Source organism: Fusarium venenatum (genome assembly GCF_020744135.1).
Source record: "Fusarium venenatum strain MPI-CAGE-CH-0201 chromosome Unknown EDB82scaffold_1, whole genome shotgun sequence".
NCBI lineage: Eukaryota > Fungi > Ascomycota > Sordariomycetes > Hypocreales > Nectriaceae > Fusarium > Fusarium venenatum.
The window spans coordinates 3,728,617-3,755,677 of record NW_027072129.1 but is presented as its reverse complement, the minus strand read 5'-3'; the positions used below and the strand labels follow the sequence as shown (position 1 = coordinate 3,755,677).

At 48.1% G+C, this 27,061-nt stretch overlaps 10 protein-coding genes across 10 annotated transcripts; 4 read left to right on the top strand and 6 right to left on the bottom strand.

Moving 5' to 3' along the window:
* Positions 1 to 1,565, top strand: EDB82DRAFT_37733 (histidine phosphatase superfamily). Its single transcript, XM_025731119.2, has 2 exons — positions 1 to 684; positions 739 to 1,565. The coding sequence occupies exons 1-2, from the start codon at positions 379 to 381 to the stop codon at positions 1,408 to 1,410; spliced, it is 978 nt and encodes a 325-aa protein (XP_025590177.2). The 5' UTR covers positions 1 to 378; the 3' UTR covers positions 1,411 to 1,565.
* Positions 1,566 to 1,651: 86 nt separating this feature from the next.
* Positions 1,652 to 3,573, bottom strand: EDB82DRAFT_532350 (heme peroxidase). Its single transcript, XM_025731121.2, has 2 exons — positions 2,217 to 3,573; positions 1,652 to 2,165 (listed from the first exon to the last, which is right to left on the bottom strand). The coding sequence occupies exons 1-2, from the start codon at positions 3,477 to 3,479 to the stop codon at positions 1,887 to 1,889; spliced, it is 1,542 nt and encodes a 513-aa protein (XP_025590178.2). The 5' UTR covers positions 3,480 to 3,573; the 3' UTR covers positions 1,652 to 1,886.
* A 1,430-nt stretch (positions 3,574 to 5,003) lies between these two features.
* Positions 5,004 to 6,790, bottom strand: EDB82DRAFT_485642 (uncharacterized protein). Its single transcript, XM_065608242.1, has 3 exons — positions 6,406 to 6,790; positions 5,839 to 6,340; positions 5,004 to 5,782 (listed from the first exon to the last, which is right to left on the bottom strand). The coding sequence occupies exons 1-3, from the start codon at positions 6,765 to 6,767 to the stop codon at positions 5,447 to 5,449; spliced, it is 1,200 nt and encodes a 399-aa protein (XP_065465480.1). The 5' UTR covers positions 6,768 to 6,790; the 3' UTR covers positions 5,004 to 5,446.
* A 1,141-nt stretch (positions 6,791 to 7,931) lies between these two features.
* Positions 7,932 to 10,565, bottom strand: EDB82DRAFT_37681 (microtubule associated protein-domain-containing protein). Its single transcript, XM_025731123.2, has 3 exons — positions 10,322 to 10,565; positions 10,006 to 10,267; positions 7,932 to 9,955 (listed from the first exon to the last, which is right to left on the bottom strand). Exons 1-3 carry the CDS (start codon positions 10,433 to 10,435, stop codon positions 8,028 to 8,030), a joined length of 2,304 nt encoding a protein of 767 aa, XP_025590180.2. The 5' UTR covers positions 10,436 to 10,565; the 3' UTR covers positions 7,932 to 8,027.
* Positions 10,566 to 13,082: 2,517 nt separating this feature from the next.
* EDB82DRAFT_422749 (fungal-specific transcription factor domain-containing protein) lies at positions 13,083 to 15,809 on the bottom strand (the record flags this gene model as incomplete). Its single annotated transcript, XM_025731124.2, has 8 exons — positions 13,083 to 13,506; positions 13,558 to 13,652; positions 13,702 to 14,257; positions 14,309 to 14,760; positions 14,811 to 14,949; positions 14,999 to 15,187; positions 15,243 to 15,721; positions 15,780 to 15,809. The coding sequence occupies 8 exons, from the start codon at positions 15,807 to 15,809 to the stop codon at positions 13,083 to 13,085; spliced, it is 2,364 nt and encodes a 787-aa protein (XP_025590181.2).
* Positions 15,810 to 17,210: 1,401 nt separating this feature from the next.
* Positions 17,211 to 19,573, top strand: EDB82DRAFT_485636 (tRNA synthetases class I, catalytic domain-containing protein). Its single transcript, XM_025731125.2, has 6 exons — positions 17,211 to 17,734; positions 17,785 to 17,792; positions 17,841 to 17,914; positions 17,975 to 18,490; positions 18,540 to 19,366; positions 19,416 to 19,573. Exons 1-6 carry the CDS (start codon positions 17,345 to 17,347, stop codon positions 19,494 to 19,496), a joined length of 1,896 nt encoding a protein of 631 aa, XP_025590182.2. The 5' UTR covers positions 17,211 to 17,344; the 3' UTR covers positions 19,497 to 19,573.
* A 1-nt stretch (position 19,574) lies between these two features.
* On the bottom strand, positions 19,575 to 20,812 carry EDB82DRAFT_532345 (uncharacterized protein; the record flags this gene model as incomplete). Its single annotated transcript, XM_065609247.1, has 4 exons — positions 19,575 to 19,990; positions 20,039 to 20,306; positions 20,358 to 20,582; positions 20,807 to 20,812. The coding sequence occupies 4 exons, from the start codon at positions 20,810 to 20,812 to the stop codon at positions 19,722 to 19,724; spliced, it is 768 nt and encodes a 255-aa protein (XP_065465479.1). The 3' UTR covers positions 19,575 to 19,721.
* Positions 20,813 to 20,832: 20 nt separating this feature from the next.
* EDB82DRAFT_532344 (heterokaryon incompatibility protein) lies at positions 20,833 to 21,939 on the top strand (the record flags this gene model as incomplete). The annotated part of the gene is made up of 3 exons (XM_065609246.1): positions 20,833 to 20,949; positions 20,998 to 21,344; positions 21,385 to 21,939. Exons 1-3 carry the CDS (start codon positions 20,871 to 20,873, stop codon positions 21,937 to 21,939), a joined length of 981 nt encoding a protein of 326 aa, XP_065465478.1. The 5' UTR covers positions 20,833 to 20,870.
* Positions 21,940 to 23,824: 1,885 nt separating this feature from the next.
* Positions 23,825 to 26,096, top strand: EDB82DRAFT_485630 (uncharacterized protein). Its single transcript, XM_025731128.2, has one exon. The coding sequence runs from the start codon at positions 24,083 to 24,085 to the stop codon at positions 25,925 to 25,927; it is 1,845 nt and encodes a 614-aa protein (XP_025590185.2). The 5' UTR covers positions 23,825 to 24,082; the 3' UTR covers positions 25,928 to 26,096.
* Positions 26,081 to 27,021, bottom strand: EDB82DRAFT_485628 (uncharacterized protein). Its single transcript, XM_025731129.2, has 2 exons — positions 26,547 to 27,021; positions 26,081 to 26,490 (listed from the first exon to the last, which is right to left on the bottom strand). Exons 1-2 carry the CDS (start codon positions 26,776 to 26,778, stop codon positions 26,300 to 26,302), a joined length of 423 nt encoding a protein of 140 aa, XP_025590186.1. The 5' UTR covers positions 26,779 to 27,021; the 3' UTR covers positions 26,081 to 26,299.
* Positions 27,022 to 27,061: the final 40 nt, after the last annotated feature.

The following is a 27,061-nucleotide window of genomic DNA, read 5'->3' as shown; positions in this document are numbered from 1 at the left end:
TACCCATAAAGATGATGATGTTTTCCCCCATAATTTACAATCTTTTTATTTATTTATCTAAAAGACGTCAGTCAGTCAATGTCTCTTTTTTGCAATCAATCATTGTGGATGTTGCCGATTAACAAGCCCCATTTCTATGCCAACTACGTCATGGCCTGACCTAAAAGACAAACTCAAAGATTAGTTACCAGGTTCCCTTTCAATTGTTGCTATGCTATACCTACCTGGACTGCCTATTCTCTACGTGCGTGAGACAGATACTAAAGACAACAACATCCAACAATAACATCACTTCTAACCGATTAATTTGGTGGGTCGCATCTCACATCTCATCACAGGCCACATCTTATCGCAACACACCACATCATCAATCATATCATGGCTGCCAAATGGTCTTTCAAAGCCCAACCAGGCATCTTCATCGAACTCACCGACATCGCTCATAACTACCCTGGAGAAAAAGTCACAACCCAACCAAACTTGGGCCTCATCCCCGGCCAGTCATACCCTTCCGACGATCCAGATGCTTCCGATCAGCGGGATTGGGCCCGTCTCGCACGTTATGTGACATGGCTCAATAAGAACAGCTCAAACAATGTCGCATACAAAATCCTATACTTGACGCGACACGGTCTTGGTGTGCATAACAAGATGCACGCTCAAGTAGGTTCAGAAGCATGGAATGTGAGTTGTCCCCCCTCTCATAGTTTCTTCCAGCACACACTAACAAAAAGACAGACAAGAGTGTCCTTCGAAAACGGGGACGGCAAAGAAACTTGGTTCGATGCCTTTCTCACTGAAGTAGGCGAGCAACAAGCCAAAGATCTCAACACCTTTTGGACAGACCTCATCAAAGTCCAAGGCGCACCACATCCCGAAATCTTTTACACCAGCCCTCTAGCTCGGTGTCTCCAGACAACAAACCTTGTCTTTTCCTCCCTCATGGCCACGCAAACACCCCCTCAGCAACCAATTGTTAAGGAACTACTTCGAGAGAGAATCACACGCCACACGTGCGATTACAGGCGTCCACGCACTTGGATAGCGGAAAACTATCCCAGCTACCAGATCGAGGATGGGTTCGAGGAGGAGGACCAGTTCACTAACAGGGTGGATCCAGAGACGGATGAGGAGCATGTTGTGCGTAAGCAAAGAGCCCTCGAGGACATTTTCAACGAGACCTCGAAAGACTGCGAATTCATCTCTCTAACAGTACACTCGTATGCCATCCGAGCCATTCAGGGTGCAGTTGGGGCGGGTGTCTGTCGAACAAGGGAAGGAACCAGTGTTGCGTTACTTGTCAGGGGCGAGAAGGATGTTGAGACAAACGGCGTGGATGGTATGAACATTAATGACTACGTCTCGGCTGATCCTGAGGCTGTGAGCTCACTAAGGAGATTTTCTATGTGAGCCAAGAACATTGGACGAGGAGGGTACGTAATAAAAGTAGAATACTAGCCCAGTAATGACAATGAATTGGATGCAATTCCTCTTTATTGAAAAATGCATATCAGTAATTAAACGTTTCTGGTCACATAACGGAGCTGCACAAACGTGGGCCAAGGTTTGATAATGAACAGCAAAGTAGACAGAAACTCAGTCCAGTAAGATGTTCCTGATGTTGATTATTCACGTATTCACGTGTAGAATTGTTTTGTTTTAAGTTTTAATGTATGGCTAAAATATGATGCCAAAATTAATGAAAAATTAAATCATGCCAAGTGGCATGCTCTGGTGTACAGAAAGTCCTGTCTCCCTTATGCTGTCATAAATCCAAAACGCCATCTCTGGGCTCGCTATCTCTCAAACTCTTCAAAAGTAATCAAGAGCCAAATAACTACTGAAAGAAAATGCAAAAATGTTTTGCTTTTCCCGCAAAGTCGTGTTTACCACCACTTGAACAAGGTGGGCCACTTCTTCCAAGGGCCACGCCTAGAAGGGATCTTGTTCTCGGGAATAGAGATCTCATAACCATCGTCGATATCCTTAGAGACGGTCTTGGATGTGTATGAGTTGTCATCGCTCTGGAGCCACTTGTTGAATCTGCCCTTGTCCTTGTGGCGGTAAGAGTCGACGGGCTGAGGAAGAACCTTTGTGCATTCGGTAAGACTGTTGATGTTGTTGACACCCAAAAGACTGAGACGGACGTAGGCGCGGGCGTAATCCTAAGAAAAAGTTAGCGATCTGGTAATGTGTCTGCAAATGGTGAACCTTACCTCGTTCCAGGCAGCCTGGCCGGTGCTACCACTGGCAAAGGCCTCAAAGGCAGGCTTGGTGAGAGGGTGTTGGGAGAGAACCTCGTCACTGGCAAACTTGTAGACACGCTTGGGGGCATTCTGGTCGAGAGTCTGCTGGTAGAACAGGATATCCCAGACACCAGGGGTGCTATCCTGAGGATCACCGTCACGGTCGATGTTGGTGTGGTGCTGTTGGGAAGTTGTATGCGCACCGATGAGAGCGACGAGATCATCAGGGCCAATGGTCTTGTCCTTGAACAAGTTGATGAGAGTAAGAGCATCAGAGTCGACTCGAGGCAAGAGTCCCCCCAAGTTAGCCTTGGTGCTATCCTTGCGGCCAACAAAAGAGCGCACTCGGGGTCCAAGAGGGCAAGTGACAGCAGCAATGTTGGAACCCATCTGGATGAGATCGGCCATGGTGACTTGAGTGAAACCGTACGTGTTGTGGTATTTGTCGTAAATGGTTTGGTAGTACTCTCCAATCTGTTCAAGACCCTTGTTCTCGCCGCGGGTCAGCTCATTAGCAAGGATGATGGAACCGTCAGCACCACCTCCTTGAGAAGCAGTCTTCAAAGACCAGGTACCAGCATCGTGGAAGCCAATTCGAACTGCATAACGAGCCCATCGGGTGCAGCGACCAGCCTCACCCCTGAAACGGTCTTGAAGTTCGTTAGAGATGTATTGCCACACGCAGCAGGTGTCGCGCTTGCACTGATTGGTGTTCATAGATGGGCAGCCCAAGTAGCGCTCGCGGCTGGTAGGGTTGCCATTGCCTTGAAGGATCTTCTTGATATCACGGCCAACTGAGGTGAGAGACTTGTCGCTGACAGTGGTAAGATCCCCGATAAGGGAGTGGGCGTTGAAGCTGTCTCCAGTCCAGCCGCTCTGGCCTCCGCTTTGGCTTCCGCCGTTGCTCCAGCTGCTGCCACCATTGGTCTGGCCTGACCATGAGGTAGAGCCTCCTCCATTGCTTTGGCTTTGGCCGTTACTCCAACTGTTGCCTCCAGTCTGACTTCCACTGTTGCTCCAGCTGTCACCTCCACTGCTCTGGCTTCCACCGCTACCCCAGGTGTTTCCTTCACTGCTCTTGGAAGGCCACTTGTTACTGTTCCAGCCACTTCCCCAGCTGCGGGCAGCAATTCGTTCGATTTCTTTGATAGTTTCTCCCATACCAGGGTGGGCAGCAGCCTCTGGGATAGGAGCAGCAGCTAAAGCGGCCGCGATGAGGACGGTGAACTTCATGGTGTCGACGGATAAAGGCTATAGAAAATTATCGATGGATTATAAGTGAATGAATAGAATGTTGCAAAAGAGAGACTGTAGTGCCTGTTGGCTCGTAGGTGAAAAGAGTGTGATATTAGAAGAACGAATGTATAAGAGAACGACAAGAGGGAAGCACGTCTCGAGATGAGAGAATCAGCTCTTGATGGAACCCAAGATAGCAGTGGAAATTATCCTGTATATATACGCCAGAAGCTCGCTTGTTGAGTTCACTGTCTGTTTGAGTTGCTCTGACCAGACGCCGAGAGCTCTCGGCATGCCAGTTCCAGACCCCCAGTCTTTGCATCTAGCCTTGCTCTTAGTTCTGTAACTATAAAACCTCCATCTAGAGACAATATGATAAAAGACGCTTAAATGACCCCTGCATCTCACCAGCGGGAGCGATTTGTGTCTAGAACTCCTAAGTATGGGGGCCCCTGTAGAGCAGACTGCGTTAGCACTATCAGTGCGTAGTAATAGCTCAACTACCACTCGATGTTGTAATTTCTTCCCGAAAAGTACAATACTTGCCTTTGTTCGTTTCTAGTTAGAGAAGAGGTCTTTCTGGCTTGAGCAAAGACGTTGTCATAGCGGGAATGTGGATCCCGGGTTGCGTGGAGAGCGTTGAGGCTTTGGCGCATGACGCCTCCTCCTATTAAAGAGCAAACTAGGGAGTCGTGTCGGCTGAAGTGGTTGATCATTCCTTGAATTGGAGTTCTAACTGCTGTCTAGATCTCTTGGTAACGGGATCAGAACGGTCGCCCTACAAGGGTTTAGAAAGGTAACGTCTGGTAGAACCAGCGAGGCTAACAATGCTGTGAACAAAGCAGACCAACGCTGTAGGGAGTCATGCTGAAATCGTACGATTTATGTGATATTCTGTCACTTCCATATTTATTGATGGCTTTGTGACGATACCACATTGCTCCTATTCGCCGAGTACTGTACGAATATAGTATCAGTCTCTCAGGGGGGGTCGTGCAGCGTGTAAGATGATACGCTCCCGAGTATCCACTTGGTGATCAACAACTGAAGACAGGTTCTGCCTCCTTTTGCTGACCCGAGAATGTCTTCGTCATGAGCTGTAGAAGCTTTCGGATGGAAATTGCATTGTCCCCATTGGATATACAGCGACAAGGCAGAGTAATATTGACTCCAGAGCATTCAAGGTAAGCGCCGAACGCCAAGTCTCGAATTGCGGTGGATCGAAGATCACGGAAATGATCCTTGTTCAGGTGGATACGGATCCGATAGAGTGGGAAGCTGTTGTTGCCAAGGTCATGGATTGAGCGGGAGAAGCAATGCCCAACAAGTGTTCACTGCCTCTTGTTTGACGTTTATGGCATTCCGTTTTTTTTTGTTTCTGAGGATAGAAGGGAAAATGTCGAATATAAGGGGGAGATGAAGTGACTCGACGTTGTTTCTTGGTTCAGCCACATGATCACATGACCAGCCACCAAGAATTGGTTTGCAACTTCCATCTTATGCTTAATTACGACCCTTTCAACTCAACAATGCCTTAGTACCTCAGTAGGTAATGTGAATGAATGATTATTTTGCTTTCTAACTCTGCAGGCAATTCCAAATACAAAGTCCAGACTCATCACTACCAAACCCCATAGATTCTTCCAAATCACAAAAAGATCCAATCAATACGTCTCTAAAAGTAATAGACTAGCAAAGCCATTCAGAGCTCTACCCCTGGCACTAAAACGCAGTTGTGGCAACCCAACCAAAACGAGCGCTGCCTTTGTTGGAATAGCTCCTCCAGGTCCACCGACGGCCGGACATAAACGGTGACTGATCACTTCGCCCTGTGCAAGGACAGCTGAAAGATTTCTACGCGAAGTGGTACCGACGGATTATGAAACGAATAGATGTGCCTCTTGCATGGATACGTCTTGTACGCTGCCATCAGGGACCTTACTGATCTCCTCCACGATCCCGAACTATTCGTCAGAGCTTAGCGGGATCGTACTGAGTAACCGCGATTCGCGCATTGTCTGGTCAAACGTGGAAATAGAGCTGAAGAGCCACGGTCCTAAACATTCTTTCAAAGAGATCTGGTTGCTGTCGCGCCCCCAACTAATTAGGTGCATGTGGCCGATGATAACCACCATCTCGTTCAGCGCCGGATGGTCTCCCGTAACCAGACTGATGAAAGGCCTGAGGCGGAAGAAATGGGACACAAGATAACTTAGATTGGCTAGAGGTATTGTACAAATGTAGCGTTGTAGGGTGGGTAGCTTCTCCTTTAACACCGAGCCCAGCATCGTACCGTACATCTGCCAGAACAATCATGTTAGTAATAAGGCACGGATTCTCCAGAAATATCACTTACACAAATCTCATCGGCAGTAGAATACGAATGAAAAAACCGAGACTCGTCACATATTGACTCCCGAAATACCAGCGACTTGAGCTGTGAAAATCTTTCGGTAATATATTTTATTTCGTCATCATTTATTGATATAGGTATCGATCTCGATTGTGCGAATCTCATGGGCTGGTTAATGGAGAGGCTCTCAACGTGCGAAGAGAACCCTGGTGTTGCTATGGACTCAAAAGAACCAGGATTTGTGGCCTCTCCAAAGCATTTCATCAAGTATCGACTGTTGTCTCTGCACCTCAGCTCTAAATATCGGAGCTGGATACGAGATCCATAGCAGAGTTCATCGGCCAATGTCTTGATTCTGTCGGTAGAGAGAGCTCGAACGTCGAGTGACAGTGATTTGAGCGATGTCATCGCCTTGATGAAATCTGCAACACGATGCACCGGTAGTAGCTCACCGGTATAGCAGGGCGGTCTGGTGTCACAGTCATTGAAGTTGATAGTCACCTCTCTACGAAGCAGGACCACTTTAGCATATATATATATCCATAAACACAAGATAGATAGCTCACTTACTTGGTGAGACCAAGTCGCTCGTAGTGCTCTCCAAGGTAGGGGATGAAAGTGTAGATATCGTTAGAGATTTCACATAGCGAGATGGAAAGTTTAACTCGAGACCATACAACACTGGTCAGATTCACTTGAAGTCGACGGCATGTTGCTGACAGGGATCTGCTGTCCCTGTTATCGGCCACGGCGCCGATAGCATAGATAAGTTCGTTGGGGAGATCCAAAAGATTGGGACCTGTAGACGTAGGATGTACGCGCATCTTAGCCAAAGCCCTCGGTTCCGTTGTCGAAGGCCTCTGATTTGAGCCGAATAGTGTATCCGCAATACACTGCTGTATTCCTCCGCCCAGTCTCCAGAAGGCAACCATTTTACCAGAAGCGAAGAAAGAGAAAGAAAATTGGTTAAGGCTAGATGTTGGAAGGAGGGGGATTATATGTAGTTTACGGGATTAAGGTTTTGGGAGAAAACGCTTGGGCTGCTCGAGCGCCCGCAGATTTCTGGCAAGGATGATGAATTTATTGAAGTGAGAAGGTTCATCATATATGAAACCAACAGCAAAGAGCTATTCCTGTGTTTGCGGAAGCTGCAGAAGTAGTTGATGATATGATGCAAAGTGTAAGGAACTAGAGGTTGGCTGACTGATTGACGAAGCAGTCACTGTGTGCACAGTTACTACATCCTACGTGTCCATGATCTACAGAACTCACCTTGCTGTGCGAGATATTTACAGCGGTGGGGATTTTGACGTCCTGGGACAGCCTTGTGGTTGAAAACTTTGCTATAGTGGGAAGGTTTCAGCATCTTGAGCCTCTTCATTGGTGTTTAGAGCTTTGTTGATGGTGGTCTCGTCATCCTCAGGTGATAATTTGTTATATGTTTTACTGATATGGTCTTGGAAGTGTCACAAAGAGGTCAATATTGACACATAAACACAGGGAAAATCACACGAAAGGTTGCAAACTTCACAATTGAGGGACAAGTATATAAATCAAGACAAATAGCATTGCTACGGATCCAGTTGAGCAGTTCGCCCTACTACCCCGGATATACATGAAACACCAATGATCCTAGACGCCTGCTTGCCAATTCATCCCAATACAGATTTTCCAGCGCCCTCAACCCCCTTTATGCACATCCCATTACCCTAGGGCCAGCTACGCTAACAGAACAGAACAGACCTCGCTAATCTAGATGAAGAGGCTGCGTACAATAATCCTCCAGAGTCAAAACAAGAAAGGGAAGGTACAAGTGTAGAGAGAAAATAGACAAATACAAAATTCCTGGCGTCGGGCCCGACGAGATGTAGCTTGAAAAGCGGGAAGCGGATATGAAGAAGAGAAGAAAACGAAAAAAAAGCTTGTTGGCAAACATGTCCACGGAATTGGAAGTGTGAGAAGACACCTGGCTGAGCATTGTCATAGAGGCATTCAATCATGCGTCGAGGTTGTTGCAAGAAAAGGCTTTTGGTTATGCGACGCTCTGCTGTTGGGTTGGCTCACTCAAGGTCATCGCGAGATGCCCGCATCATCATGAAAAGCTTGTGTGAATCCATCAAAGTTCAAATGGCGCGATCGTGTTTTGACATCATTCGTAGATAAAAACATTTGGCAAGGTGCAATTTAGGAACTCAGTAGGCATCCTCATCAGTCCACTCGCTGCTAGAAATGATGCGGTTTCCATCCTGGTCGATCATTACCGGTGCAGCATAAGACCCCGTCGGTGGCACGCCGCGTATACGCTTAGATTGACTACTCATAGGACGGCCTTGATCAGGTGAGAACTGCTTGTTTCGAGTAGCTCTTAGCCTGGCATAGTAGGCATCGGACACATCAACTTCGGGCTCGCTGTTGTCATCATCATAGGTCTCCCAGTTCTCAGATCCCGAGATATTGGTAGAGGCCATTGATTCACCCGAGATGTGTCGCGCAGGGGGGGCAGCGGGACGGTAGCCTTGTGAGCGGATGGTTGCGTATGGATCTTGGAAGCTCTCTTCGCTGAAGCTTGGGTGACTGCTTAAATGAGAACTGTTGCTTGGGTAGCTGTACTGAGAGTGGTTGGAGTTGGATCGAGCTGTTGGTGGACGGTCGTCGTAAACATCCTCAGGCTCAACTGGACGGACAATGCTGCAAGCAAGGCCAGCCGATTTGTAGGGGCTCATAGGATGCTCAAACTCGGCCTGGGCCATTATGTCGCGCATCTTGGGAGGGGGCGCCCTCATCATAGATTGGCCCGGTCGGTAGTTATCAGCACATGACTCAGCCCGAGGGCGTTCAGGAGAGTTGTTGCCATACTTCATACTCGACAAGGGAACTCGCGCTGGGATTCGCGACGGGCTCCTTACAGGGCTGAGAGGAATGCTAGATGTGGATGCATGTGTTTGGTGTCCGGGACGCTTGGGAGGTCCAATAGTGGTAGGGGTTTTGGTCATGGATCGAGGAGGAACAGACTTGGTGTTGATACGGCTTGGTACCGACTTGGCTGGCTTAGCAGTCGAGGGTGGTGGGCCAGCAGGAGTCTTGGATCGCGGTGGCAGCGCGTTCTTCTTTGATTCTTCGGCAGCCTCAATCTCTTCCAGATAACACTCTCCAAAGACGAGGAATGGTCGTCCATATTCCTCTTCCCACTCGGAAAGAATATTGCGCAACTCGGCGGTAATCTTGGGCAGTTCCTTGGCAATTCGCTTTCGCATCTTCTCCTCACGAAGCAACTTGCCAGGATCTCGCTTCTCTCCCTTTTGACCACGGCCCATGAGTCTCGATGCGTCTTGACTTGAGGCAGTGAGATCATCACGTTCCTTAATCAGGGCCTTGTGTCTGTCGATCAAAGCCAATGTGGGGGCGCGCTGTTCCTTGAGAGCTTCAAGGCGGGCGACCTCACGCTCATGAGCCTCCAGGAGAGCATCACTGTACACATCGGAAAAGGCAGGGGTGAATTCGAGCATTTCATCTTCGCTGAAGTAGAGCGCATCCCAGAGCTCTTGAAGCTTGATGCGGGTGTCTTCGACGAAGAGGTGGAGGTTCTGACGTTTGAGCTCGTTCAAGCGGGCAAGCTCGTCTTCAAACTCGTTGATCTGTCGAACACCACAACCACGGTTCGCGTTAAGGAATGGCTTGGTCTCGCTCTCATCAACGCCGAGTTTGACCCAGAGGGCTTCAACGGCAGCCCTGAGTTGGTTAAGCTTCTTTTCCCTGTTCTTCTTCTCATCTGAGAGTCTGTCACGCTTGGCGCGGAGTCGGTTGATGTCTTCCTCATGCAGACCAAGCTGCTCGGGAGCATCGCGGTAGTACTTGACGATAGCAGCATCTTGCTGTGCTTGAGGAATACCAAGCTCAGCCCAGAGTCCAATCGTTTGGTCGGCAAGCGCCTGAACTGTGGCAATACGACGAGAATACTCTTCATAAACTCGTGTGAACTCACTGTCGAGCTTGTCAACATAAGTGGAAGAAAGGTCAAAGTTGGCAGGGATGGACTGGTTTGGGCCTGTAGGGGGTAATGGAATCTGGACGAAAGTAGGTTCAAGATGTGATGAGTAGGACTCAAGTGCCACTACGAGTTCTGTGTGGAGTCAGTATATAGGACGTTGAGACGTTGTGATATAGACGCACTCTTGACTTGTTCGTAACGCTCCTTGTGGATGTGACTGATCTGGGCGTGCTTCTCCTTTAGTTGTTGAAGGCATCGTGATAACGGATAGGTGATGGTGAGTTCGTCATCCTCGTTGGAACGACGTCGATTTTGGTCGTCGAGAGAGGCCTCCATCTGATGGATGATGGTGATGATCTTTTTTGCTTCATCGATCATTTCTTTCTTTTCTGAGTTGACGAGTCGCACTTGGCTGTTGAGGGCCTCGGATAGTGCTGAGAATAGCTGCGCAAGTTAATAACCCGTCGACATTCATGTCGCAAACCAAAGGCAACATACCTCGGACTCACGAGCTTCGCGCTCATGATCAGGAACACCGATCTCATCGAAGAGACCGTGAAGTTGGCCAATACTGTTGTTGACTTGCTGCGCAAGATAGCTTGTGTCCACCATCGTGTCCAAGTCGTGAAAGCCGTTACTGAAGAGGGGGCGGGGGATGATCGGATAACAATGCTAGAGACAAGCAAAGAAAGTAGGAAGAGTGCTAGCTTGTGGACGAATGCGCAAAGGAAAAAACGTATGCAGGGTGTATTTTGATAAGGCGTGGGCGTAAATCGTGGTCTCGGTAATATGCAGTCGGGTCTCTAGTGTGGGTGTTTACTTTCTCTCCCAGGCGGTCATTGAGCAGTGAATTCGTCGAGGTGGAAATAGCATCATATGCGCAATGCGAAGCTGTAAATGGTAAATGCCATGCAACGCAAGCAAACTCGTGATGGGAAATGGTCTGGAGTTGAGGAGACGAAGAAAAAAAAGAATGAAAGACCAGACGTGAGTGCGGCTGGGATAAGACGAGAGAGTGAATGCAATGGAACTGATGGGCCTCAACTACAAAAGTATTCTTCACGAAGGAGCATCGGAGGATGTAAACGATGGGAAGCTGAGTTGCTAGAGCAACCTTTCCCCCAGGGTTTAATTGGCGGGCGTATTTGGAGAGGCCCAGTGTTTCAGTGCAATTACCCCGCTGTAGTTTGCTTTTGGCAGGGATGTCCCAGAGCTTTGAGGCCACTGAAGGCTTGGTCGGAGCGCTATTGATCAGCTGTTGTAACCGCGATCCAATTATTAAGGCTTATGATTGGCCTAAAGTGGGCATATCTTCACACCCTGGAATCGTCTCCCTTTCTATGGACAGCATTTGGCCCGTCCACAATGGACGAACCTGGAAAAAAGAAAGGGATTTCTTTTTTGTCTCACTTCCGCCTTTTCGCCTTGCGATTGAATGATGAATCAATTAATAAATTATTACGTGTAATCGAGTATTCGTTTAATTGTTAGGTAGGTATAGGTATATAGCTCAGCTAAGTATAGCAATATAGCCGGGCAATCCTCCGTGATCGATCAACAAAATAAGTTCCTTGTTTTTAACCCCGTCGCTTTCCCATCGCAAATCTAACCTGATTATTCATAGTTTGCCAGGTATAAGTTATAGTACAAGCATGAACCCGCAGCAATGATCCGAAAATGTGTAAGCAAGCAAGAGTGTTTGGCATCTCTGCTCCAGCTCCTTGCATACAGTAGGCTGAGTTGGCTGGCTGGATCGTCAGATTCGTTGACTTGCATGTGCAGAAGGGCTAGGATAAGCGAATCAAGACTCCGCAAGCGGTATCAAAACAAACCAGTCATCTCTGTATCACTGTAAGGGAGGAAGAAACTAAACCACTTAAGCTAAAGTTAATTAAATTGCTGAGCCGCAAGCAGACTTTTGTTTTTTGCTCTCCCCACTTTAGCGGGAAGAAAAAAAGCAGGTGCACATAGTTACCCGGTTTCCATCTTAATAGAAATGGCATTCTTGTAAACAATGCCTTTGGAATCCTGGTTCCCATTGGCGAGAGACCGCAAACCTGCAGCTGGGCTGCAGAAACTGTAACTTGCTTTTACTTACGCTTATCTTGATTCTATCTTATTCTCACCAGACTCACCAACTTCACAGGGATGTAAACAAGGCAACAAAACAACGGTCCCCCCCTGGGATTGCCATAGCTACCCCTCGTCTCATCTAATCGCATCGCATCGCCGAGGTCCTTTCCAATAAACGCTCTATAGCAGCCGATTTCCGAGAGGGACAAGTGATTTCTGAGGCCCAAGCTCCCAGGATCTATCAGTAGTATCAGTCTGGTTGTCACTCGGCATCGTCATATTTTGCTTTTCTTGTTTGTACAAGCTAAATTGGAGCTAACTGTCTGTATGCTGCTCCCCGTGTGGCCCATCGGTGATCAATGCTACCTGTCGTAATTAAACTCTCCGTACTGCTGAGCTGCCCAAAAGTAATTAAAGATATCTTGTAAATCAATCGCTTCCTGTAATTGCATTTTCTTTCACCGCCGTTCGATCAATCTCGCCTATATTGTGCCACAGACTGGTTTGTTGATACTGAAGCACGTCTGTCTGGATGGGTAGGTGCCATGATTGTGCCAGACTAACAGCCTTGCCCCCTGTTGCAGACTGCAGCACACCTAATAAACTAATGCACTTCAGAGAGACGCAAACGATATGAGAGGGTCATTATCTTCGTGATGTCTCAAGTCCGATGCGGCATCTCGAGCCCAAGCCTGCATATGAATACTGTCTCGTATAGTGGCCACCCAGCCTCCCGAAGTTGAAACTCATAGATTCTACGGACAAAAGGTTGATGATGAAGCATCGGATGGTGCATTGGTGCATAACTGATGCAAGTCATGTTGTCGATATTGAGTCCAAGCTCGCTTGCTGTCAAAAAATGCCAGTGCTTGGAGCTTGGAGGTGTCGTCGGGGTGGCCGTTTTCGAGACCGTGCACCACACCACCTTGAAATTGTCGCTTGGAACGTTGAAGCTAAAGAAGTATAGCGGTGTCCTTCATTTTGTCGGGGAGTCTCTCGTCTCTGTCGTTAGCACTTTAACTTCGTGGCGGTGATCACTTGGCGATGTTCCCCAGCCCCGTCATGACCCGAATTGCCTCGTCAACCCAGCCTCATCGACCTAGGCTCAAGTTCCGTGTTCAGAAAGATGTTTTCGGATAGTGAGTCTTATCAATGTCTCCGGAAACTTTGTTCAAAGATCTTCCGATCACATTGCGCTCCATGATGGCATCCCATTCCCTTCTATACCCGCCTTGAGACCCTTTTCGCTCATCTCCATGATGCCATACATATCCCAAGATAAGTAATTCTGAAGGTCGCTTAGATCGACTGCCTGATGATCCATGCGGGAAGTCGTGGCTCCTGGAGGTGTTCGTTGAGACACAGGTTGTTCATGTTGCAGTTTGGACCGCGCAGGTGTCTCCTCGGGTTGACTGTTTGGCGGGCGCCCAGAGACGGATCCGGCTCCTATCTTGCTAGAAGGCGGACTTACATTTCCAGTCTTGTTCCAGGCGTCCCGGCCCATCGGCTTAATATCGCCACTTTCGCTTTGAGCTAGACGTGCTAAGCCAAGCGCTCCCAGAGCCTCACCAGGACTGCCGATGATCGGACTTCCAGAAAGAATAGGCGAGCTGGGTTACGTTATTAGCGATCCCTTTTATGAGAAATTTATCCAAGCATACCTCTCCTCATCGCCTTGCATAGGACGATCGCTCATATGCTCGTCTTGTGCAAATGTTTTGCGAATCTTGGCTAGCCATCGCTCCGTCGTAGTCGCCTGTCGTTATTGTCAGCGAGCCATATTTCCCAGGAATTATTCCACGTACAAGAGAATCAGCAAGCGGGAACAGGGCAGCCATTGTCCGCAGGATTTTGCTGTTGCTTTCTACAGCATTGATTGCATCCACAACTATGGTTTCAGCATCGGGTCTACTTAGATCAAGTAGTCTTGCAATGTAGTACAACATCACTCGACTGCTGTCATATGCAAAGCATGGTAGCAAGCTATCGGCCAGATATCGTGCACCATGTTGTACCGCTTCTGCCAAGATGGTAGCGATCTGCTGTGCGTGATAAAAGCAGTCAGCTTGCAACGACTGCAAGAATTCCTCTTGGTTGGGTGGGAAGTAAAAAGGCTTGATTAGCTTGAAAAGTTCTGGCATAGAGATTCTGTAAAGGTCCAGAAGGTTGTGGTGATATGTACAGTGAAGCAGTACAAGTGAACCGAGCTGATCAGACTCAAGGCGAGCGTAGATGGTATCAGTAGAGTATGAGATAAACTCGGGGAGGTGTCGGCCCCATGCTCGCAGGTCAGCGTCCAGGGCGGCAAAGTCGGACTCAGGAAGCCATGGAGGTGGACTCGTGTTCAGATGCTTGACATATCTATTTTCCAATTAGATATCTGATTCTTATCAAGGGGTGTGCTGTACAAACCTGACTACTCGTTTCCAGAGAGTGACGATTCGGATGTAGTAAGCCATGATGCCCATGTTGGCAGCCGGTCTCCGTGGAACGATAGCGGGAGGTAGAAATTGCAGAACGTGTCCTACACCGAGAGTCTCAGTCACACATGGAATTCGGAGTCTGAAGTTACGCTCATTGCACGGCAACTGGATCTTGATGTCGGCTTCGCGAAGGAGCGTCAATTGGTCAACACCACTACCAGTCCACGCGTCCAAGATGTAGCAAGCCCACATGAGTCTTCGACGGCTCTCCTTCTCGACAGCAGGTGGGGAGGACTCGTTTGCCTCTGCGCAAAGAATGTCAGGCGAGAACTCGACGTTGAGCTGCAATGCGTGTGCCATTCGCACAGCGAGACCACTCAGCATCAGAGCTTGGGTGTATTCGCCTAGTCTAAAGTGAAAGTCGTAAAGCAAGATACACGTCTGATCGCAGTCAGTCAATTGTTAATTCTGAACGCTGCGTTGGAACCTACCATGAGTCTCTGAACTGAAATCTTGCCAAAATTGGTGAGAACTAGCAGCTCGGCCTTTTGCGCCCAACTATTGCCCGCAGCTCTTATTAAGCCTGCCTTGGCATCATGGTCTTCTACATTGACAGACAGAGCATAGAATCTAGGTCGTTAGCTGTAATTTCTCGTTCCCTGAGGTCGGGACAACATACTTGGCGCCTTGGGCGCAAATGATGTGTAGCAATGCTCTTTCATCCTCGGACTCAAAACCCTTATCTAACTGCCGAGTAAATGACGGTCTATGTACAAAAGCAAAGCATCGAAGAGGGTGAATATTTGCAAAGTAGTGGTCAACTACGGTACGGATATTGTTTGAAGATGGAAGATCTGAGGACACAAGCCTAGGAGTACAAGTCAGTGACGACTCGGAATATCCGGATTAGACATGACGCTCACCAAGAATAAATGGACAATTCAGTGTCGTCTGAAAAATCTATGGGAGGGTCGACAGTACTGGTGGCTCGGGTGTCGGAACGATGGGATGCTGCTGCATCAGTGTCTCGCGATTGAAGGAGACTGGGCGACCTGAAGCTATCTCCAGTAACTGAAGACGCATCCAAAGAAGACTCTAATTCTTCCTCATTTGAGCCCACGGTTGGTGCCTTGCTGAGGTTGCGCGCCCAGCGAGGAGCCGAGCCTCCGTCGTACTGGCACTCCAGATTACGGGCGCAGCATCGCGAACATCTCGGCCGGTCGCCGTCGCATTTGGTCTTTGAAACACGACAGCTCGTACAAGACCGGTAAGTCCGGATTTTTCTCAGAGAAACAGGAACTGAGCCACGCCGACTGCCCGATTTTGAGCCGTCGTCATCAGCACACTCGAGTTGAAGACGTTCGCAATTGCGACAGCCGTTTGGTCGGCCATCGCATTTGACCTTTGGGTTTTATGAGTAATCTGTTTGTTGATTTGTAAAACAAAAGACATTAACTCACCTTTCTTGCACGACAAACTCGACAGCCCATATTGTTGCGGTTGATGTTGACGCTAGAAAGACTCTCACTATCGGCAAGACTGCGAGAGGTCTTTTTACCAGGGCTTGAGTGATGATCTCCCATGATTGCGATTACTGTTGGAAGTTCTGTAGGCAGGCTATCTATTCACCTGCCTTCCATGCCCTTGCTCGCAGCGAGCGACCTGGCGATGGCGTGCGAGGGTCCGTCCCTCTGCAATCGCTGACAAGGTGTAGCAGCAGGTGGGTTCGCGCCACACCAAATATTCGGGGAGATTGATTTAGGCAACTCAATAGAGTCTAGACCACCTTCAAAGCCACCCTCTATCAAGCATTATGTGGGCTAAAAACCCTTGCAACCGCTGTCAGCCATATCACGACATTGCCGTTGAAATGACGATGGTTGACCATGTCCCACGCCCTGGCACGGGGACTTCGGAAGTCGGAAACTCTTGGCCAACAGTTTCCCTTGCAGAATAAAACCTGGTAATAAAAACATCCGAGACTCTAATCATCTTGGAGTTGCATTCTACTTTGCAGGTAGTGACCCCCACTCAATTCTGCTTACTGGCAGCTTCTCGTCACACTCGAGATATCATGGTAGCGCTTCGTGAGTCCAGTGGTGAGGTTCTTTTATAACATGGGTTCCAGTGACAGATCCTAGTGAGCTCGTGTCGCTGCGACCGTCCCCCACAAAGCATGAATAGTCCATGGTATGATACTCCTTCGTAGGAATCTTCCTATGATATATCATAATTCGCAGGTCAAGCTTTCTTCTCTGGAGATAACGAATTCTGGTTTGAGTTTGGCTACAAGTCCTTGCGACTTTTGGCCTGTTGTGAGTACAAAGTCGGACTCCGCAATTTTTCAGAAGATATGAGTAAATCATGAAGCTTTGGTGGTTATAGAAGGAAGACACCTTGTAAATATCACTAGTTTTGTCACTATCTCAAGTCTTGAATCGGTGAGAAACATGGATATTGAGATGGTGGCTCTGCAGTGTCACATTATGGATAAAAGTCTATCGCTAACGTGTCAACAAAGATGAACATTGAAGGAATTACCCTTCCATTACCAGTAGAACCTCAGCCAGAAAACTGCAAGTGTTATTAAGTATAGTCTGACGTGAGGAAAAGAATTGATAACATCTCAAAGCATCTCAGTTGTGTACAGGGTAGACCGTTTACTTGAGGAATGACGGCAACTTCTGATTCACAACAACTTATTTGAAGTCTAGCTTTAATACACCATCAAATAAATGAGACAATGCGGATAATTGATTCCTCGAGGCGAACGAGTATTAATACGCAAATATTGTGTCTTCTCTTTGTTCCTAATGACTCTTATCTTTATCATTCCCCTTATGACTCAATGCTGTCCAATTGCAACCCCTCCACCCCTCCCCCACCAACATCTCTCGATAACTTCCCACCGCCAAAAATTACCCCACTATCAGCTTCAAACATTGAACAAAGCTAAGCATTTTCTCTACTTTGACGAAGACAGCTATCGAACCGAACCGATATCGATACTATACCGACTCCCATTATGTCCGACCCTGTCGCTGAGGTCACCGAGGGCACTGTCAAGCTCGTGCTTGACGAGGTGACGGGCGAGCAGGTCACGCGCAATGAGCTGAAAAAGCGAACCCAGAAGCGAGCCAAGAAGGCTGCTGCCCAGGCCTCACGTGAAGAGAAGGCAAAGAACCAGGAGGCGAACCCCAAACCTGCTGCGCCCAAGCCCAAGGCTCAGGAGCCTACCCAGCTTGACCCTGATGCCATGTTCAAGCAGGGCTTCCTTGCCGATGTTTACAAGGAGAGACCTGTGAAGCCCGTTGTCACCCGATTCCCTCCCGAGCCAAACGGATACCTTCACTTGGGCCACGCCAAGGCTATTGCTATTGACTTTGGATTTGCTCGCTACCACGGTGGCAAGACGGTAAGCTTTCTTGCGCCAGACAGAATTCAAAAGATGCTAATCTGTAGTAGATCCTTCGGTATGATCTTGTTATCGAGCGCTAAAACCATAGCTAACGAATAAAAAGATTCGATGACACGAACCCCGACGAAGAGGAGGAGATTTACTTCGAATGGATCCTGAAGATCATCAGGTGGCTTGGTGCGAATCGCAATATCTACGACACCCGAATCAACCTTGGCTAATCTTGGTTGTCTACAGGATTCGAGCCCAGCGCCATCACACACTCCAGCGACAACTTCCAGAAACTCTTCGATCTCGCCAAGGAGCTGATCAAGAAGGAAAAGGCATACGTCTGCCACTGTAACGAGGCCGAAATCAAGCTTCAGCGTGGTGGAAAGGAAGGAAAGGAAGGACCCCGATACCGTTGCGCCCACGCCGAGCAGGATGTCGAGACAAACCTCCAGAAGTTCCAGGATATGCACGACGGCAAATACGCGCCCCAGACTGCTTTCCTCCGCATGAAGCAGGACATCACAAACGGCAACCCCCAGATGTGGGATCTTGCGGCCTACCGTATACCTAAGAACCAGAAGACTCACCACCGAGCTCCCGAGTGGAAGATTTTCCCCACCTACGATTTCACACACTGTCTTTGCGATAGTTTCGAGGGTATCACACACAGTCTGTGTACTACCGAGTTTATTCTGTCTCGTGAAAGTTATGAGTGGCTGAACAAGTCTCTCGAGGTCTACGAGCCAATGCAGCGAGAGTTTGGTGAGAAAAGGTTGTAGATGTGTGAGTACGAATTGCTGATAGCTTCTAGGCCGACTCAATGTTAGCGGAACCATCATGAGTAAGCGAGCCCTCAAGAAGCTTGTCGAGGGCGGATATGTTCGAGCTTGGGATGACCCTCGTCTGTACACACTGATCGCCATCAAGCGTCGTGGCATCCCCCCTGGCGCTCTTTTGGCTTTCATCAACGAGCTTGGTGTCACTACAGCCAAGACAATCATCCAGATTGCACGATTCGAGCAGACCGTCCGCCGTTACCTCGAGAACACTGTGCCACGACTTATGCTTGTCCTGGACCCCGTTCCCGTGACTATTGAAGATCATGAGGAAACCGAAGAACTGGAGGTTCCTTACTCCCCCAAGGACCCCAAGTTCGGTACTCACAAGGTCCGATTTACGAGGACTGTCTATATCGACCGGTCCGATTTCCGCGAGGAGGATATCAAGGGCTACTTCCGACTTGCCCCTGGCAAGACTGTCGGTCTTCTCAACGCTCCTCACCCTATTAAGGCTACTTCGTTCGAGAAGGATGAGTCAGGCAAGGTCACTAGCATCAAGGCTGTTTTCGACAAGGAGAGCAAGCCAAAGACCTACATCCAGTGGGTGCCAGAGGGCTCCATCAAGTTGGAAGTCCGTGTGCACAGCCCTCTGTTCAAGTCTGACGACCCTACCGCTGTTGAGGGTGGTTTCTTGAACGACATCAACCCCAACAGTGAAGTTGTCTACCCCGAGGCTCTTGTTGAGGAGGGCTTCAAGGAGGTACGCCAGCGCGCTCCTTGGCCTGTGACAGCTGGTGAGACCCACGAGGCTAGCGGCCCCGAGAGTGTTCGATTCCAGGCTATGCGTGTCGCCTACTTTGTAAGTATATGTTGCCCAACTATTTGGACGAAAACTAATGATCAAACAGGCCATGGACTCGGATAGCACAGATGACAAGATTGTGCTTAACCGTATTGTTTCTCTGAAGGAGGACCGTGAAAAGAACTAGTTATAAGTGTATAAATTAAGACCGAACAAAAGTAGAAGAAAAAAGAGAAAGAAACATCAAAACTTGATTCCAATAACTATTAATTTACAAGACCATAAAGAAAGTGAATCAGTTTGATGTCAAAGACAGTATGATGTTGACAACAGGCAAGAAAGATATCCAGAATCTGGCAAAGCAAGGCCGCCTGACGACACGAAAGTCGTTAAAAGCATCCAACTCTTTCTTTCACTTCCAAAAGTTCTGGTTGAATGATTCAGCAGCAGCACCACCGATATCTCCTGTCATGACCTTTCCATCTTGGCCAAAGCCATCGTTGGTAATTGCATTTGTCCGCGGTGCAGCTCGATAGTTGGACTTCACTCCAACGTTTCCAGTCATAACATAGCTAACGCCTTTGTTGCCATATATCGAGTTTTGTACTGCTTGAGCGGATGTCTTGAAGCGAGGTGCTTCAAGAGACTCGAGGTCGGCAGTGAAAACAGGGACTGTTCCGTCTGTTAATAGTTAGAGATGTTTCCGCATATCAAACATGCTATACTGACCTAATGCACGATCACGGTTCTCGATCCTTTCCCAAAGGGCCATTTTAACGCCCAAGACACGCTGTATGTTCGCGTTTGTCTCTGCAAGTTCGTTGTATGCAACTCGCATGCCATCCTGGAAGTTTCCGACTACGCCAACATGTGCAACAAGGATACGTATGATAAGATCACCCTTGGCTGTGTCAAGTCGCTTGAGGATTGCCTCTAGACTCTTCTCTTCGTGATCACCCACCCTCAAAGAGCGGATGAATTTGGAGGTGGAACTTCTCTGTTGGACGAGAGAAAGCCCATCGTAGAATTATTTAAGCTCGCCGGCAACTTGGGTGATAGTCTGAAGTTGTTGCTCGATGGCAAGGTTCTGTAGATTTCTCTCCTCTCGCACAAGAGTCAAAGATTCTTCGATGCTGTCCAGTTGCTTTGAGACATTATCCAGTGTTGTAGGGATTCCTAATACCCTGTGGCGCGCCTTACGGGCTTCTTGAACTATTCTGAGGGCAGCATCTATAAGTGATACCACACTACCGGCTACTTCAACACCTAAAGCCTATTGATAGTATCAATAAGCAGCTACATCAAAGGGTTGATCAACGGGTCTTCTTACCATGAGTTATGGATCTTGGTAATGATTGAATCTAATGTTGACACTAAAGAGGACTAAGATGCATACCTAGGCAGGTAATGCAAAGGGGCTGAGAGATCAGGCTGGCGGCTATGACGACCCCGTGACTGCAGCCACCAGGCCCTCGTTTCAACCTGGTTAAGCCAGACCTGCATCTTGCTTCTATTACACCACCAGTAAGAAGATTAGAGGCTCCTAAGATATTGATTAAGAATGTCTGATTATCGAACAATCGCTGAAAACAACTTCAGAGACGGCGTTCGGATACACCAGGGCGATAACTACTATAAATGTAAGTATTGGATCGTTGTTGTAAGAAGTCCTGGCTAAACATGATCAGGTTCGCATGACGACAAGAAGAGATGTTTACTTGATTTACGGATAACCGATCCAGCACATGACAAGGCGCGGATTAAACAGTCCAAAGGTGGCTTGCGCGAGGAGTCATACTGTTGGATTTTTGAAAACGAAGATTTCAAACAATGGAAGAAGTCCAAATCTGATTCGCGGTTCCTCTGGATAAAAGGAGATACTGGAAAGGGGAAGACGATGCTTCTAGCAGGTATCATCAACGGGCTGGCCACCGAACCAGGAAACTTTGGTCAAGTCGCATACTTTTTCTGCCAAGAAACAGACAGTCGAATCAACAACGCCACGGCCGTCCTCCGTGGTCTCATATATATGCTTGTCACAAACCGAGAGTCATTACTGATGCATGTATGGAAAGAGTGAGCATGCTGGCAAACAGCTCTTCGAGGACTGCAATGCTTTGACTGTCCTTTCCCGCATTCTGCACGCTATCCTTGCAGACTCTAATTTGAAAGAGGTTGTATTGATTATCGATGCTCTAGACGAATGCATCACGGATATTCACTTGTTGCTGGATTTGCTTGTCGACCTGTCCCGACGCAAAGTTAGATGGATTGTCTCTAGTAGAAATTGGCCTGAGATAGATGTCCTTCATGATGCCGCTCAGAAGCTTGTCTTGCGTATCGAGCTGAATGAAGCCAGCATCTTACAAGCCGTCAAGCGCTTTATCAACTACAAAGTGCACAGTCTTGCGCAACGCAGGCGATTGGACGCCGACACAAAGTTAGCTATCCAGGAATATATGGAGTCGAACTGTGGCGAAACCTTTCTTTGGGTAGCATTGGCTTGTCAACTCATCGAAGATCCTAAGTTGCCAGTCTGGAAAATCCTCAGTAAGCACAGCGAGGCTCTAGTAGGTCTGGATAACATATATCGACGGATGTTACATTACACCGTTGATTCACAATTGTAAGGAAGACGGTAAGCAAATATTGAAGCTCACCCTCACTGCGTATCGACCCCTGACGCTCGACGAATTGTGGTCTCTCTGGCAGCCATCGAAAAACACGCCATCCAACAAAGAAACACCGCAGAATATTGTTAAAGGGGCAGGGTCATTCCTTATCTTGAAGGATGAAACCGTCTACTTCATACATCAATCAGCGAAGGATTTCCTCGTCATAAAAGCACGTGGGGAACTCGGGTTCGACAGACATGTTCAATACTATCATATTTTTGATAGATGTCTGATAGCCTTGAACCTGAGCCTTAGACGAAACATCAATTCCCTCGAGTATCCAGGATTTCCTATCGAAGAGGTGAAAGCCCCTCTATTAGACCCATTAGCTTCAATCAAATACTGTAGTATCTATTGGGCCTCTTATTTGTGTGACTCTGGTCCAAACGGCCTGAGAAGAGGTTTGGTACCCATAAGCTCGTTGGAAGTCTTCTTGAGGGAAAAGGGCCTGAATTGGATTGAGGCTATGAGCTTATTACGAGTGTTGCCTGATGCACTCCGACGTCTAGCGACAACTGTGAGCCTTTTCGGAACATGCGAAGGGAAAAATAAACCGGGACTAACTAATATATAATGAGCCCTGTGTCTGCTCATCATCTAAAAAAACGAGACGAGGCATCCAGGACTTGATAAACAACGTTTTTCGAATGATGTGCTATTTTCAGTCAGTCATTGAAGCAGCTCCTCTGCAAATTTACGCCTCGGGCCTTACATTCTGCCCTAATATCATCCTGGAAAGTATGTCAAAGAAACGGAGCGATGCCCAGGACGAAACGTACAAGTGGAACGCATCGAGTTTGTGTCTATCGCCACATTGGAGCCCACGTATTCAGACCTTTTCCCTTCAAAGCTATCTTTCGCCCGTCTATGTAGCGCCAACGCAGGATGGCTTCATAATGTGCTTTTGGGATTTTAATACTTTGACTATTTAGAGGATAAATAGTGCGGCGCCAGTTAAGTTGCGTGGGCCCCCTTGCGACGTTGTATTGGGCGTGTACTTGACTGACTACACGAGGGTTCCAGGAGGAAATTTCCCATAGACGTAGGCTGCTCCATTAACTAGTCTCGCAAAATGGTTTTGGTTGGTAGCGAATCACCTTTCGACCGTCTCACTATTGAATCCCATAGTTGAGTATGGACAAGTAAACTATATATGCCACTGCAATTAAACAGTCCATTGTTTTCCGGTTTGCTAACGAGACTGCAAGCGCCACTTATCCTAATGTAGAAGAATGAATTGTTATGTCAAGTCAACATAGTAGCTGGCTTGATCATATAGCTTTCAATTTCAGACATTTCTTTCCAAGATCGATATCATCTTAGATTTATTGCCTTACAACAGAAAGAAACGGTCATGTTTAGACCACAATCAAATAGCTTGATTTTCGCGGATACCTAGGTAGTTAAGACAACTATGTGCTACATAGGTAGATGTAGATAGATAGTTGAAGCTGATTGGTCCAGAAACTTGAGTCAGCAGAATGATACTTCAACAAGAAATGTCAAACTCAAACAGACAATAAACAGATATCTCCAGTAAGAAGGAATGAGTGATAACCAAATCGATACTACAAAGAATCCATAAGCTTCGCGAATCGTGAAAGAAAAAAATCGTCCCGTCTCCTTGGTAACATGCACAGTCGATAGTGGTTCCAAAAATACCTAGTCAGGGGTTTCTCATCTCAAGACATGAACCGTTTAATGTCCGCTAAACTCAGAGCAAGTCTAGCGCCCTCAGCGACCCGAGACCAGCGTGCTACAGGGTGGAACATCCCGCTAAAGAGGTCCCTAGAATCAGGTTACGCTGGGATCTGGACCTGATAATTGGAACTTCCGTCGCAGCCGCGAGAATCTGGAGAGGTTGGTTAAACCTCGACCCTGTCGCCTTAAACCTCGACCTCAACCTCAACGATAATCTTTTCTCCAACCTCCAACTTTCAATCTTTTTCTTCTTCTCCACCATTCGATAACCCCTATTTCCAAATATTCAAATCTAAAGACTTTTCCTACCATCATCGACCTCGTCTCACCTCGCTCACTTCCTCTGAATGACCTCATATCGCATTCCTTGACTTCATCCGATGTCGTCTTGACGGTGATGACTCCCGTCGCTGCCCATACGACGGGCTCTTCTGATGCCGCCGCTGCCCTCAGAGGCGCAACTCTCGCCTTCAACAATAACAAAAAACCAGCTCCGCCGCCGCCGCCGCAGAAAAATAATGGTGCGCTGACCGCGGCAACGTCAGCTGGTCGTCCACGAAGCCCCGTCAAGAAGCTCAGTGCGCAGAGCACGGGCGGAAGCACAATCGATGCTGAACAATACGGTCAGAATGGAGGCTCCATAGTTGCCAGGCTGAAGCAGTTGGGCGCCAGTCCCGGCCAGCTTCATCCGAGTACAGCCGCTGGAAGGACAGATCCTAAGAGCGCTAGCTTCATCGCTGCCACGCTGGCTGCCAGTCGAAGTGCTAGCCCAAGCCCCAAAGCGCGAACGCCACGAAGGAGAACAAGCATTGGAGGTTCGTCAAGCAGTGGTGATATAGTCGACGCGGGGTCTATTCCGCCTACCGGGTCACTTATCTCCATGTTTGAGCAAAGTCGTACAGGCGATCCTGTGAAACGTGACTCTCCAAAGAGAACTCCCATAAAAGCAAGGGGACTGGATAGGAATATCTCAGAAGAGAGAATCACACGCACCGAGGATAGATCCTCTCTAGACTTGAAACCGAAACCAAAGCCCAAGCCAAAACCTCGACCCTTCACACCAGAGCCTCTGACGCCGAGCAGACCAGCCTCGGAGGTACTGTCACCTAAGCCATCACGTCCCCCAAAGCCAGTCATACGGCCAAAAACACCTCCTCGGATTATTACTCGCCATGCGACCCAAATTCTATCACCACCATCACCAGATCCCCAAAAACGCAGCCCCAGACCTAGGGTAGAACTAAGGCAACGGCCACCAACACCACCGCAACCTAGGGGAACGAGCAAACCAAAGGTCGAGTCCAAGAGTGTCTTACAAGATAAGCCACTTACCATCACACAAAAACGTTCCGCTCCTCAATTAGAGGCTCGATTATCTCGACCAAGGCCCACTCCACCTACTCCTACAGAGGCACGCCCGACATCAGCTCTTACAGTGTCTTCAGACGATACTTTCGTCTCTGCATCCTCGGCACAGTCACCTGTACGGTCGCCCACGAGGGAATCTCCTCCGGTCTATCACATGAGGCGGCATTTTACGGGTAGTAACCCGCCATCGCCAACTCGGGATTTCAGACGCGGCCACTTCAAAAGCTCATCAGTCACAAGTCTTCCGCTAGAATCCCTCACCAGTGCCATTGTTGCTGGTTCACTCGCATCAGCTCGCCTAACGCCGCATAATACAGGAGGTAGTCTGGCTCCTCCATTGCCACGTCGGCAAAAGTCACCTCGAATGATGCAAACACTACGGCAGCCACCCAAGCCCCTTGAAGAGGAAACAGACCGTTACAAAAAGAAAGGTCTGAAACTTCACAAGGGAAAGCATGCACACCATGAAGGCGCTCGAAAAAAGTGGCGAGAAGAGGTGACACCTCGTGAACGGAAACGGTACGAGGCAGTATGGGCCTCAAATCGCGGACTTTTACTCGATCTACCTAATGCTCCCAGCGAAGCCATGAACGGAGGTTCTTCAGAGTGTGTTCTCAACACAGTTGTTCGTGAGATCTGGAAGCGCTCGCGTCTACCGGTTGATGAACTAGCTGAGGTTTGGGATCTGGTTGACCGCCAAGGGGAAGGTGTGTTGGGACGTCAAGAGTTTGTCGTTGGTATGTGGTTGATTGACCAACGGCTTCGTGGACGTAAGATCCCGACCAAAGTAAGTGACAGCGTTTGGGGGAGCGCCAATGGCGATATGACAGTACATAGCAAGAGATATGGGCATAAGCATAAGCACAAGCATTAGGGAGGTCGAATTGAGTTTGTCGTTTTACATAGAGTGATACCCTAGCCAAATTAGATAATATTTTCACATTTTGACAAGGATCATGTTGCAATGGGTTATGTATGATTCAGTTAGTTCTAAAGTCAACAGATTCACAGGTACAAAAACAAAGAATAGTATTTGTTTGAGACAAATGTCGTCAATGGTCAATTGTTCAAAGGTCAAGTCTATGTCGTAACTGGCTAAGTAGATATGTACTAGAAACATGCAAAAGGTGGCGGTAATTGCAAGGAACCGTCTAAAGATTCAGGCCCCATTACCAACACCACGTCCAAGGTTTAATGACATGAGGGTCGTGAGTTGTGCAATCAAAGTCTAAAAGGAGCTAGAAATTTAGCTGCTCTCGCCGTACTCGGTGCTGGTCTTGTCACCAATGGTAACGGTGACGTTGTACTCGCTGAGAGTAGGGCTTCCAGAAGCACCGTAGACGCTGAGGAGAGCAGCGGAGACGACACCCTCGCCCTTCTGAGCGGACTCGGGGACAGTGAGCTTGACCTTAAGGTCTTCAATCTGGTTGGACTCGTCTGTTTCATCTGTTAGCGAACTGAAAGGTTTGTCATGAAATGCAAGGTGAACTTACCCTTGCCGAGAGGGACAGAGTCGAGGACCTGGCCGATGGTGCCGGGGTAAGGATCGGGAGAGTAGCCGAAGACAATGGAAGAGTCAAAGACGCTCTGGATGTAGTTCTCACGAACGACGATGGCCTCGAAGGCCTCGCCGGCCTTGATCTCCTTGGGGACCTTGATACCGGTGATGCGGGCCTCAGCGAGAGCGAGGAGAGCAGTGGAAGCGGCGGCAACGGAGAAACGCATGTTGATGGTTGTTTAAGTTGAGTTGTTGATGTGAGAGAAGTAAGTGTTTGTTGAGTTGTAGTAGTCGTTTGTACTGTAGAGTTGAAGGATGATGAGAATAATTTAGTTAAAGACGAGGTGAGGATATCCCCTTTATATATATTTCAAGTCACCTTCAATATCGGGTAGAATCCTACGATACATCCATGTCATTCCTTGGACTCCATTCATTGCCATGTCAGGTATTGGAGAGTAATGCATAAACGGAAAAAATCTCCACAAACCCAATCCATGTCGACCAACT